Source organism: Balaenoptera ricei, chromosome 9, assembly GCF_028023285.1.
Source record: "Balaenoptera ricei isolate mBalRic1 chromosome 9, mBalRic1.hap2, whole genome shotgun sequence".
Lineage (NCBI taxonomy): Eukaryota > Metazoa > Chordata > Mammalia > Artiodactyla > Balaenopteridae > Balaenoptera > Balaenoptera ricei.
The window spans coordinates 23,300,452-23,313,064 of NC_082647.1; the positions used below are offsets into that span (position 1 = coordinate 23,300,452).

Genomic DNA, 12,613 nt, shown 5'->3' on the forward strand with positions numbered 1-12,613 from the left:
ATTTATAGATGGGGAATCTGAGACATAGAGAGATGAAATAACTAGTCAGTTATCACACAGCTAATGGAGGCAGAGCCTGGGTATAATAACTCACCAAGTTGGGTCCAGCACTGTCAATCTGAGCCCTTATGCTGTACGGCCTTTCTGGGTAAAACGTCTCACATCTTCCAGCAAAGACATATTTTCACAGGCATCCACATGGAGAATCTTTGTCCTGACAGCTCCATTAAGCATTTGAACAAAAAGTTACAGAATGTTCAAAGTAATGTTTCCATTTGGAGGCAAGGGGACAGATGGCGCTATCTTATTTAGTAAGAAAGTCACAGTCACCAAAGGTGTTTGAGCAGAGGTGGGATGACTTTTGTACTCTTGCAGTTCCTTTGAAAGACTTTTTCTTTTCTATAAAAGTAAAAATTTTAAATTCTTCCTTTTTGAAATTTAAATCTGGCTAATTACTGAAGGAGCAAATAGGCTGAACATCTCCCCATGGCCCACTCAGGCCCAATCTCATTCCATTTACAGGATCTGGGGGTGTCTGAATGGCCAGAAAAACTGCTTGTAGGAAATTACATTTCAGATTGCTTTGGCCTATTGCTATGAGAACTGAGTGAATCTCCCTTCACCTCATCTGCCACCACAACATACACACATGCACACGCACACACACACACCCTATTCTTCCCATCTATACCCTTTCGTATAACATTTCTTCCTAGCTAGAAAATGTCTGACAGTGTTAGGGAAGAATTATTTGATTTAATTATTTGATATATTAAATTTATAGTCATATAAGAGAATATTGATATAGAAAAATAGATCTCCAGGATAAATGATAAGAGCAAGAATAGAACAGTACATTGTGCTCCTAATTGTAAAAAAAAATGTCGATGAGGAGGAGATGGGTATTATGGGAATTTTCTGAAAGAATAAAAAATAGAAAAAAATATTGGCAGTGATTACTTCTGGGGAACAAGACAAGAGATCTGGGTTGGGAGATTACATTTTTCTTTGTGTACTTTGAAAATCATTTGCATTTTTTGCATGTATCTTAACAAAAATACCAATACATAAATGTATTCTTCAGTTTTACACATGTTCCCTCATGTCATATCCTCTACCCAAGCCTAAAACTCTTTCTTTACTTGAATCTCCTTTGACTACATCAATAGCTACAAGTATTTTCTAGATGAAAATAACTTCCCTGGGTCTTGCCTTAAACCTCTAATACTGATAGAGTAAATAAATCAATATTGCTATTTGTTAGTGTCTGATGAGTTTTAGTGGGTTGAATGGTGGCCCTCCAAAAGGTATGTCCATGTCCTCATCCCTGAAACCTGTGAATACGGCAAAAGATAAAGATATTTAGATTGCTTCCCTGGTGGTGCAGTGGTTGGGAATCCGCCTGCCAATGCAGGGGACGCAGGTTCGAGCCCTGGTCCGGGAAGATCCCACATGCCGTGGAGCAACTGAGCCCACGTGCCACAGCCGCTGAGCCTGCACTCTGGAGCCCACGAGCCACAACTACTGAGCCCACGGTCCTAGAGCCCGTGCTCCACAACGGGAGAGGCCACAGCAGTGAGAAGCCCTTGCACCGCAACGAAGAGTAGCCCCCACTCACCGCAACTAGAGAAAGCCCGTGCGCAGCAACTAAGACCCTATGCGGCCAAAAAAAAATTAATTAATTAAAAAAAAAAGTTAAGGATATTTAGGTGGTTACAGAGCTCATCAATTATAGCATCCAATGAGATCAAAGTCGTGAGTTTCATTGTTGTATGAACAAGTGTCATTTTTGTTCCAAAAACACAGGTGAACTTTTTTTTGCAGGGGCGGTGCTGCACAGCTTGTGGTGTCTTAGTTCCCCAACCAGGGATTGAACCCAGGCCCCGGCAGTGAAAGCACCGAGTCCTAACCACTGGACCGCCAGGGAATTTCCCCACAGGTGCATTCTTAATCTCAGCTAGTTTTATTGTAAATATGGGTCATCTCAAGAAGGACTAGAGGAATGAATTCTAACTTACCACTACTTGGGGGAAAAACAGAAACCATCAACACACTTGTCTTTATATAACAAGATTAATAATTGTTAGGTGGAAGAGCTGGGGATCTATGGGCAAGGAAGGTCAAGAAAGCCACACTGCAAGTATCAGCATAAAGCATTGAAATGAGTCTTTTCAAATATTCACTGGAAAGCTGTTGATATTCTCAAGAAGAACCTCTAGGGAGTTCCCTGGTGGCATAGTGGTTAGGGTTCCGGGCTTTCACTGCCCTGGCCTGGTTCAGTCCCTGGTGGGGGAACTGAGATCCTGCAAGCTGTGCAGTGTGGCCAAAAAAAAAAAAAAAAAAAAAAAAATGGAATCTCTCAGATAGTCCCACCACCAATCTCAAGAGCTCCCTGGGAAGCTGCTCTGACTCACTGTCTACCCATATGTCTGGTGGCAACTTGCCTCCCTATGGGTAGTATGCTTCTCTGGACCAATGCTAGGCTCACCTGTGTGAATTGCTTTTTGCCAGTGGACTATGAGCAATTTAACTTGTGCCACATCCAAGCAGGAGCTTTATTTATTTATTTATTCTTCTGTGAGTAGTGTTTGTTCAGTTGGAATTTCTTCTTTTTTTTAAAAATATTTATTTATTGGCTGCGTCAGGTCTTAGTTGCGGTACGCAGGCTCCAGAGTGTGTGGGCTCTGTAGTTGCAGCACGCCGGCTTAGTTGCCCCGCAGATTGTGGGATCTTAGTTCCCCAACCAGGGATCGAACCTGAGTCCCCTGCATTACAAGATGGATTCTTAACCACTGGACCACCGGGGAAGTCCCCAGGCAGGAGCTTTAAATGTGTTTTCGTGGTATGGTTTGGTCTTTTGCTCCTGCCCTTTACTATGAGAACAGTATGTCCCAGGTAAGGGCTATTCCATCAGCCTATTGCCAGAATGAGACAACATACAGAGCAGAGCTAATCTAGCAAGTCAATTGAGTTGAGTAGAGCTGCAGCTGCTTGCCAGAACCAAGAACAAGAGAAAAAGGTTTGTCATAAGTCACTGAGATTTTGCAGTTGTTTATATCAGTCTAGCCCCAGGGAATACTAATACAAGATTTTATATATTCGTCTCTTTAATTATACCCTTCCTTTCTAGATATAATGTCTTTAAGATTCTCTTGTGTTGAAGAAGTTAAAGACCAAATTTCTAACTCCAGTTCAATTCTTTTTATTAAAGTGCTTCAGTAGAGAAACAGTGTTATCAACAATCAACACAAACTTTACTGAAATATTCACAAATAAAAATCTTCTACTTTATAAATCACTCAAATAATGTTCTTCTATGTTGTAACAGTAATCACCATTGGAGGTTGGTTACTCTGATTTATTCCTAACCACACACATGTATTCTCAAATTGGGAGATTCAAATCAGTTACTGTAACATATGGGGCTGGCTATCAGTACCTGAATGCTAGTCCCAGAAAGTCAGTAGAAAAATGATGTGATTTGAAACTAATCATTTATCCTTGGTGCCTCAGTTTTTCCATCTGCACTGAGAATTAATTTTCCCTTAGAGAAGATTTATTAAAAAATATGAAATGTTAAAGCTTAGCATACATCTATGCCTTGGAAAGAATTCACGTGCATATTTTTAAGAGGATAACTTATCTGTTCTTGATTAAATTAAATACTATATACTATTTATTCAAAATAAATAGACTGATAATTGTTCTTTCCTTGAAAGTTGTCTTTTCACTTAAATCACATTAAAATCATAGGTTAATAGGGTTCAATAGGGTTCAATAATGATATACTGAGTAAATTATTTTAATTGCAATGAGGACTGCTGTCCTACTCAGACAAAATTTACAGACTATTTTAAGTTTCATCCATTACATACTTACATTCTTCATGACCTCACCATAAAAACAGAAATCCTGCAACCCATAAAGCACAAAGAGGTGAAATTCAAGCTATAATCAGAATTTTGGTATAGTTCCTTTGGAAATCATTAGCAATCTATCATGACTTCAGAAGAGACTGTGGTTGACAAAGGATGGAATAAATAAGCTGATTTTGACTAGACCTCCTGGCACAATTAAAGTGGCCTGGTGCTATCATAAAAAAGATTCAGTTGTGTCCATGTTGCAGGGTGGGGGCATTTAAAGTAAAAAAGCTTGAAAGTATAGATGCCATAATTTTGAGGACAGAAGAGAAATAAGATGATCCTGATTGAATCAAAAACTTTTCTAAAAATCATGTTTCGGTTGGGAAGACTGTGATTCTGCTGTAAAAGGGAGAAGTTTAAAGAGGTTGGTACATCAACCCTTATATTTTCAAAGAAATGTGTAATACTTCTAGGTAGAAACAGTATTGCTAAATACCCACATGACACTTTGAAACTGCTAGCAGTAAAAAGGGAAAAAAAAATCATTAATCAACATAGGAGAAAAAGAAAAATTAACCTGTGATGCTCTTGCTGTTCTATTCAATTAAAAAATAAATCGATCGTGAGCACAAATGGACATGCCATCTCAATTTATAAAACCTCCTGTAAATAACTGGTCATTTAAAAATAAATTGGATGAAAAGAATAATTTTCTGCAATGTACTCAAATCATTTTAAGACTGAAATAGTTTCAGGAAAACATGAAACATCCTTAGAGGAGGCCTGTTTCGTACTGGTTGTGGCAGAGCACTCCATGCCCTATACAGAGTACACAAGGAAATACTTTTCACACTGAACATGGATCTCTTAATAAAGAAAAAACACTACACAATATACCTTTCTATAACATGCAGTATTTAGGTAATAGTAAATCATCATCCTTCACAAAGAAGATGCAGTTGCTCTAAAAATCATCTCAGAGCTAATGATTTTAGAAAGAGGTGAGTGTCAGAATTTTAAATTTAAAATACAGACTTAATTTCAAAGTTGGGTTTGCCAAACCTCTGGTAATCCAGGGTGAGCAAGAAGGAAATGATCTCCCTATTTTATGACCTGCACTTCCCATTACCTATGATGAATGCCATGAGTCAAATGCCATAGTAAACTTCTCACTTTTGGAGCCAGCAAAGGCTAGCCTGGTTCTAGGCAAGACTAAAGCAGGGAGTAGTCCCACAAAAGAGCCTGTCCAGGACTGATCCAGCAGGAGATTTCAAGGGCAACTGGGCACCCAAATGACCCCAGGGCAATTAGATCAATTTGTTATCACTCAGGATCCCAGCCTTGTATTATCTCCAGGGCTAACTGCCACCATAATAGTCCTGAACTACACTGGATGTCCTAAGGCTGGGTCACTGCTACCCTGGACAAGCACTCCTAGAGCTGGAAACAAAGGCTGAGTGGGCAGGGTAGGTAGAGCACCATTTATTGGAGCCAACCCCCATCTATCAGATGCTTGTTGACAAGAGCTCAGTCAGTGATTCTGGAGCAGCTCCTCCCAACAGATGGGCTGTGAAAAAACCTCTCTCTCCAGCCAGAGCTCATATGAGTAGTGGAAATCCTCAGGCAGATCCAACCTCTGCCCCAGCACACTCTGCAAGCAGTTATCCACAGGTGAAAACTCAGAGTCCTGGGGTCTGTCATACCGGCGGCTGTTAAAAGCCTCAATGTTGGCCCTCAAGGTGCATTCTTCTGCTTGGAAGTCCCACGGCCTGGCATCGATGTCTGTGTTGGGAAGATTAGAAAGAAAAAGATGTATACACCTAAGGACACCACTCCTGTTAGCACAGAGCATGGTCTATGGGATACCAACAATGCAACTGCTCAGAATTTCCTTTTTTGTAAAGAGCAATGTACAAAGTAAGTATATAACATGCTGCCAGTCAGGTTTAAAAAATATACACATGCCCACATACATGTGCTTATATATGCAGAGACTATCTTTGGAAGAGTCTAGAAACTGGTTAACAGTGATTACCACTGAGAAGGAAATGAGGGCCCTGAGGGAGGTAGACTTCTTTTTATTGTATTTCCTTTCCATTATTTCACTTTCTTACTAGTTATATGTATTATATTTTCCAAAACAGCAACTCAGTTCCCTTTATTGAACTTTCCTTAGGAATGGGAGTTTCCTACTTGAACAAAATCAGTTTTCAAGGAATGGTAAGAGGCAGGAAGGGGCACAACAAGGAGAATCAGAATGAACCAGTTACTGAAGACTTTCCTGATTCCATGGAACCTCCTCCAGCACACGAAAAATCTATATGCACCTTATGTTAAGATAATGAGGTGGGGCTTCCCTGGTGGCGCAGTGGTTAAGAATCCACCTGCCAGTGCAGGGGACACGGGTTCAAGCCCTGGCCCGGGGAGATCCCACATGCAGAGCAACTAAGCTCGTGCACCACAACTACTGAGCCCGTGTGCCACAACTACTGAGCCCACGCGCCTAGAGCCCATGCTCCGCAACGAGAGAAGCCACCGCAATGAGAAGCCCACACAACACAACGAAGAGGAGCCCCCACTAGCCGCAACTAGAGCAAGCTCGCGCACAGCAACAAAGACCCAACGCAGCCAAAAAAAAAAAAAAAAAAAGCAAGCAGACAAATCCAGAAGGATTCTGCAGAACAACTGGCCTAGTTCTTCAATTATGTCAGTGTTATGGGGGGGAAAAAGAACCCTGCTAGATTCAAAACAAATAAAAGGATATAACAATCAGATGAAATTTGTGGTCCTGGGTTGGATTATGACTTGGAAAAGAATAGCTTTAAAGAACATTTTGGGGCAACTGGGAAATTCTGAACATGAACTTGATTATTAGATAAAACGAAAATGTACTGATATAGAAAGGTAGAAATAATGTTAACTAAAAAGAATATTATACACAACACTGTAAAGCAACTATATTCCAATAAAAATTAATTTAAAAAAGAGAAGATTATAAAATAGCATACACAATTTGCTTTCATTTAAACAAAATGTAGGGCTTCCCTGGTGGCGCAGTGGTTAAGAATCTGCCTGCCAATGCAGAGGACACAGGTTCGAGCCCTGGTCTGGGAAGATCCAACATGCCGCAGAGCAACTAAGCCCGTGTGCCACAACTATTGAGTCTGTGCTCTAGAGCCTGTAAGCCACAACTACTGAGCCTGTGAGCCACAACTACTGAGCCCACGTGCCACAACTACTGAGCCCACGTGCCACAACTACTGAAGCCCACGCGCCTATAGCCCGTGCTCCACAACAAGAGAAGCCACCACAATGAGAAGCCCACACACCACAACGAAGAGTAGCCCCCGCTCGCCACAACTAGAGAAAGCCCGCGTGCAGCACGAAGACCCAATGCAACCAAAAATTATAATAATAATAAATAAATAAAATGCATGTGTATATGTAGAGGAAAAAATCTGTATGAACATACAATAAGATTTTGGTGGCGATCTTTGGATGGTACAAATATGGCATAAATATGGTAATATTGTAAAATGTTTGCTTCCTTGTATTTTCTAACTGCTTTGTAATAATAAAAGGTTATTTTTTTTAAAAAAATCTCTCAGAGAGACTGTCATACAGAGTGAAGTAAGTCAGAAAGAGAAAAACAAATACCGTATGCTAACACATATATATGGAATCTAAAAAAAGAAAAAAAATGGTTCTGAAGAACCTAGGGGCAGGACAGGAATAAATACGCAGACGTAGAGAATGGACTTGAGGACACGGGGAGGGGGAAGGGTAAGCTGGGACAAAGTGAGAGAGTGGCATGGACATATATACACTACCAAATGTAAAATAGATAGCTAGTGGGAAGCAACCGCATAGCACAGGGAGATCAGCTCTGTGCTTTGTGTCCACCTAGAGGGGTGGGATAGGGAGGGTGGGAGGGAGACGCAAGAGGGAAGGGATATGGGGATATATGTATACATATAGCTGATTCACTTTGTTATACAGCAGAAACGAACACACCATTGTAAAGCAATTATACTCCAATAAAGATGTTAAAAAAAAAAAAATCTCTCAGAGAAACCTGTCACTTAAAGGAATGTTTTGAAAAGGGGTAATTATCCCTCAATTGACTTGTTTTATAAAATGGATTTTCATAGTTTACATGGGACAGGGTACGTGCTGGAATTTGAAGCAGCGCCTTAATGTTTGTTATAACAGCACCTGACTATAATCATATATTTTCTCATCTAAAATATGTAACAATTCACACCAAAAGAGTAGAGATGTTTGTTTAGTTTTGTTTCAATCCTGGGCAACTCCTAGAGGTCAAAAGCTCTGAGAATACTCACCATTCCCATAAGCCCAGTCATCATTCATGCGGTGGCGTACTTTCTGATAAATGGCTGACATGGTTTTCATGTTGCTTTTCCTCCACTGGCGCCCCAGGTACTTGGTCTGTATTTTTAGCAGCTTCAGCACATAAAGTTGCAGCATGGCCTGTTTGACCTTGAGGGCCCGCTTTAAGATTGGAGCAGATTTAAACACTACCAGCATCTGCCCATTTAAAGAGGGATAGGAATGAAGAAAGATAAGGATCTAAAGTTTCTTGGAATTTCCAACTCACAGACAAATTAAGCCAAACCTGGCTAACCTCAGACTACCCTGGGGAGCTTTGGAAAATCTATGGTCCAAGCTCCACTTAGACTTAGTCTTTAAGAACAGAGGAAGCACTACATTTATATTTCACAATTCAAAATTTCTAATATTCAAAGAGCAAAAAAATTTTGTCAGCCACACATCCCCTTTTCCACTGTTACCAGTTTCCTGTGTATCTTCTGGAGATAATTCTATGTATGTGTATGTTACTTTTATTAACAAAAATGACAGCAACTACATACCCTTTCACCTTGTTCCATACCTTGATTTTTTTTCAATTTTATTTATTTATTTATTTTTATTTTTTAATATTTTTTTATACAGCAGATCCTTGATTTTTATTTAACAATATATCTTGAAAATTATTCCACAGCAGTACAGAACCGTCGCATTCTTTTTAATGGTTGTATTAATATTCTATTATAAGGATGTACATAAATAATTTAACCAGTTGGTATTAATGAGCATTTATGTTTTTTCCAGTCTTTCATGATTACAAATACTGCTGCAGTGAATAATCTTAGACTTGTATCATTTGAGATACGTGACTATAATCCAAAATACAATGCTAACTTCCCTACCAGAGCTGCCCTGAGGGAGGGTCCATATTCAGCTCCCTGAAAAGAAATGGACCAGTAAATAATTATCATAGAAAAAGTACCCAGAATTAGGAGGTGCTAAGTCTTATGGAGCATTCAGTGTCTATCTATAAAGCTCGCAAAGCGAGAAGTCCATATTTACTAAAGATAAAAAAAACCCCAATTAGGTGGACACTATGATCTGAAGCTCCACTCACCATGGTTCTGGAATGCTTCCATTTGGTCAGTTTATTGAGCAGCCTCAGAAGGTTGATGCAGGAAAAGAGGTTCCTCCAGCAGAACTGGTTGTTGTCTCCAGCTTCCTGTAATAAGGCATCCTCATCATTATCTCAACACCTATAAGGCATTCCTTCCCACAGAAGTATGGAAGTCACTGTTGGTCAGTTTAGGTGAGGCCTTCCATATGAAATGCTACCTCCTTTCCATCCCGCTCTTCACGTAGTGAGGCCCCAAGGCATGCAATATCCTTCATCTGAAAACACACAGCTGCCAATCCTGGAAGACTCTACCTAAAGCAAGTACTGGCTAGAAAGATGGTACATGAACATAGAAACGTCATTTAAGCAAGCTTTCTTGTGTAGCTTTCTGCTTTAACATCAGAAAAGAGATGATAGAATTTTGCCCTCATATACTCTGCACTTAAGTAAGCTATGTTTATAATTGCTAAGGGTTATTCTGGTAGATTTCAAACTATTGGGTTAGCCAAAAAGTTCGTTCGCATTTTTGTAAGATGTTACAGAAAAACCCGAACGAACTTTTTGGCCAATCCTATATATTGTATGGATCTGATATTCATTACAATTAATTCTTTAAAAAATCAACCTCCACCCTCCTTTATCAAATCATATTGCAGTAAACTGCTTAATTCTCTAGCATGGAAGGAAAAAAGGCAGATGGTTAATTGGAACCAGGTGTTTCTCTTGAATGTTACTTGATAGCTTGTGAGCACCCAACCAGAGATAACAGATGGATGTCAGATCAGAAACAGGTAACTACTCACAGAAACATCTTTCAGGGACAAAAATAAGAGTCTGGGTTTTGGGGCTTGCACCTATATACTGGGGTCAGAAGCTATATAAATCAATTAACACACTTGGTGGTCAAACTAACATCTTGGAAATTTCTCATGTCTACAACGTGAGAGGAGAATGTAGGAGTGGGAGATGTGTAGAAGTGAACTGCTTTCTGGTGAGTGGAAGATTACCCCCTACTCTCCCAAATTAATTTGAAGCAAGCAAGGCAGACATACATCAACTGTGGAATGAACAGCCAAGACTTTTGAGAATATTAGTCTCTCCTAAGAAAGAAATAAGACTGAGGATCAAAAAGTTGCAGGGAAACTTTTCAGAAATATTGTTTAGAAATAATGTTCTCCTGCAAATTCCCTGGTGGTCCAGCACTTAGGACTCGGCACTTTCACTGCAGGGGCCCAGGTTCGATCCCTGGTCAGGGAACTAAGATTTCACAAGCCGCGCGGCGTGGCCAAAAATAATAATAATAATAATGTTCTTCTTCCTCTAGTAAATGTTCAATATTGTGTTTAGAACTAGTTCCAGGAAAGCTATCTGTTTTGTTCTAAGAGAAAATTCCATGGGAGCCTCCACTCTAGTGCAAAACAGATCAGGTTTTATAGATGTTACCTTTTGTGCGGCTAACAGAGGAGACAGACTTCTAAATGTTTATGTTTTAAGAAGAAGCAGGGGAAACAAAAACATAAGAGAGAAGTAAGTATATTTCAGCTGTGAGCTTTCTTCTTCAGGACTTCTAATACGGTAGCCGCATAAAAAGACTTGCATCCCTTGTGGGATATGGGAGTAGTGGCATGGTCTTGGAGAAGCAGCACTGGAGTAGGCACCAGGACACCCAGGTTATGGCTTCAGCCCTGGCTGTATCACCTTAGGCAAGTAATTTCCCTGTTTCCTGTAAGAGGCTGAACTAAGATAACCTTTAAGATCCTTTTATCTCTGACCATTCAATAATTCTGTGGCTTACAAGTTAAAGTTTTGAGGGAGAGAATGCTGACTGTGGCTGCCTTTTTCTCAGAGCTGAGTCTCAAGAGTCCCAAGAGCTGCCCCAGTCCCCTCCTGAAGGTAGTCTCACCTGCCCAGGGCCCTTCCCTCTGATAATGCTTCCCTGATGTCTATAACTAGCCCCACTTCTTGCATCACCAGATGCTGCCTGGAGTGGGCACTGAAAGCACACATGCTGGTCAGTGGCTCTCCCTGGAGAGCTGAGTCCAGGCTTGTTGTCTTCTTTGCTGGAGCCCTGCTCAAGCCTTCTCCCTTCTTCCAACCCAACAAATAATCTTTTTCCCAGAAAGCCTTTAGGTCCATGGGTGCCCTTTCAGAATTGCCTGTCTTGAGAGTTTTTTCTTTTTATGTTCATTTAAAGCAGGTTTGGGCTTCCCTGCTGGCGCAGTAGTTAAGAATCTGCCTGCCAGTGCAGAGGATATGGGTTCGAGCCCTGGTCTGGGAAGATCCCACATGCCGCGGAGCAACTAAGCCCGTGCGCCACAGCTACTGAGCCTGTGCTCCAGAGCCTGCGTGCCAAAACTACTGAAGCCCATGTACCTAGAGCCCGTGCTCCACAATAAGAGAAGCCACCACAATGAGAAGCCCGCGCATCACAATGAAGAGTAGCGCCTGCTCACAGCAACTAAAGGAAGCCCGTGCGCAGCAACGAAGACCCAAATCAACCAAAAACAAATAAATAAATTTATAAAACTAACTAAATAAAGCAGGTTACCTTCTTCCTTCCTCTTTTTTTTTTTTTTTTTTTTTTTTTTAGGACTCAGCATATTAAGTAAGATGCAAACTTCTGCAGGGGGATATATTTTGTGAACAGCAGCACTTGGCTATATTCTCTTGTTCCTGGTACTTAGCAGTATCCAAAGCAAGACGTTTACTCACTTTCAACCAGCTAAAATTAAAAAAGAATTGCCCATGTTCCACTCTCACAAATAAATATTTGTTTGCATACACATTTGGTCTGAAGATTCAGTTTAGCAACCACATCCTACCCTTTCAGAGCATCTCTAAGGCACTACAAGGGTTCTGCTCCCAAAGATCCATTCATAGCTCAGCTGAGTGAGCCAAGCCAAATAAAAACCCATGCTTTGGACTTCCCTGGTGGTCCAGTGGTAAAGAATCCGCCTTCCAATGCAGGGGACGCGGGTTTGATCTCTGGTCGGGGAACTAAGACCCCAGATGCTGCGGGGCAACTAAGCCCGCGCGCCACAACTACTGAGCTCTGGCGCCTCAATTAGAGAGCCTGCGTGCCGCAAACTACAGAGCCCATGTGCTCTGGAGCCTGCGCACCACAACTAGAGAAGAGAAAACCCACACGCCACAACTAGAGAGAAGCCCGTGCACCGCAACGAAGAACCCACGCGCCACAACAAAAGATCCCGCATGCCTCTATGAAGATCCCACGTGCCGCAGCTAATACCCAACACAGCCAAATAAATAAAGTTAAAATGTTAAAAAAAAAAGAAAATACATA

The 12,613-nt window shown here is 40.9% G+C and overlaps 1 protein-coding gene across 7 annotated transcripts in view; it reads right to left on the reverse strand.

Moving 5' to 3' along the window:
- Nucleotides 1-12,613, reverse strand: part of STRIP2 (striatin interacting protein 2) — a 50,453-nt gene that overhangs the window by 2,941 nt on the left and 34,899 nt on the right. For 5 of the 7 annotated variants that reach the window (XM_059933421.1, XM_059933423.1, XM_059933420.1 and 2 more), the window contains 3 exons: nt 9,310-9,414; nt 8,207-8,411; nt 3,179-5,645 (listed from right to left, as the gene is read on the reverse strand). In XM_059933421.1, the coding sequence (XP_059789404.1) occupies nt 5,395-5,645; nt 8,207-8,411; nt 9,310-9,414 (561 nt within the window). In that variant the 3' untranslated portion in view covers nt 3,179-5,394. Of the gene's footprint in view, nt 1-94; nt 222-3,178; nt 5,646-8,206; nt 8,412-9,309; nt 9,415-12,613 lie in introns of those variants that run through there. The other 2 variants (XM_059933422.1, XM_059933426.1) reach the window with 2 other exon arrangements.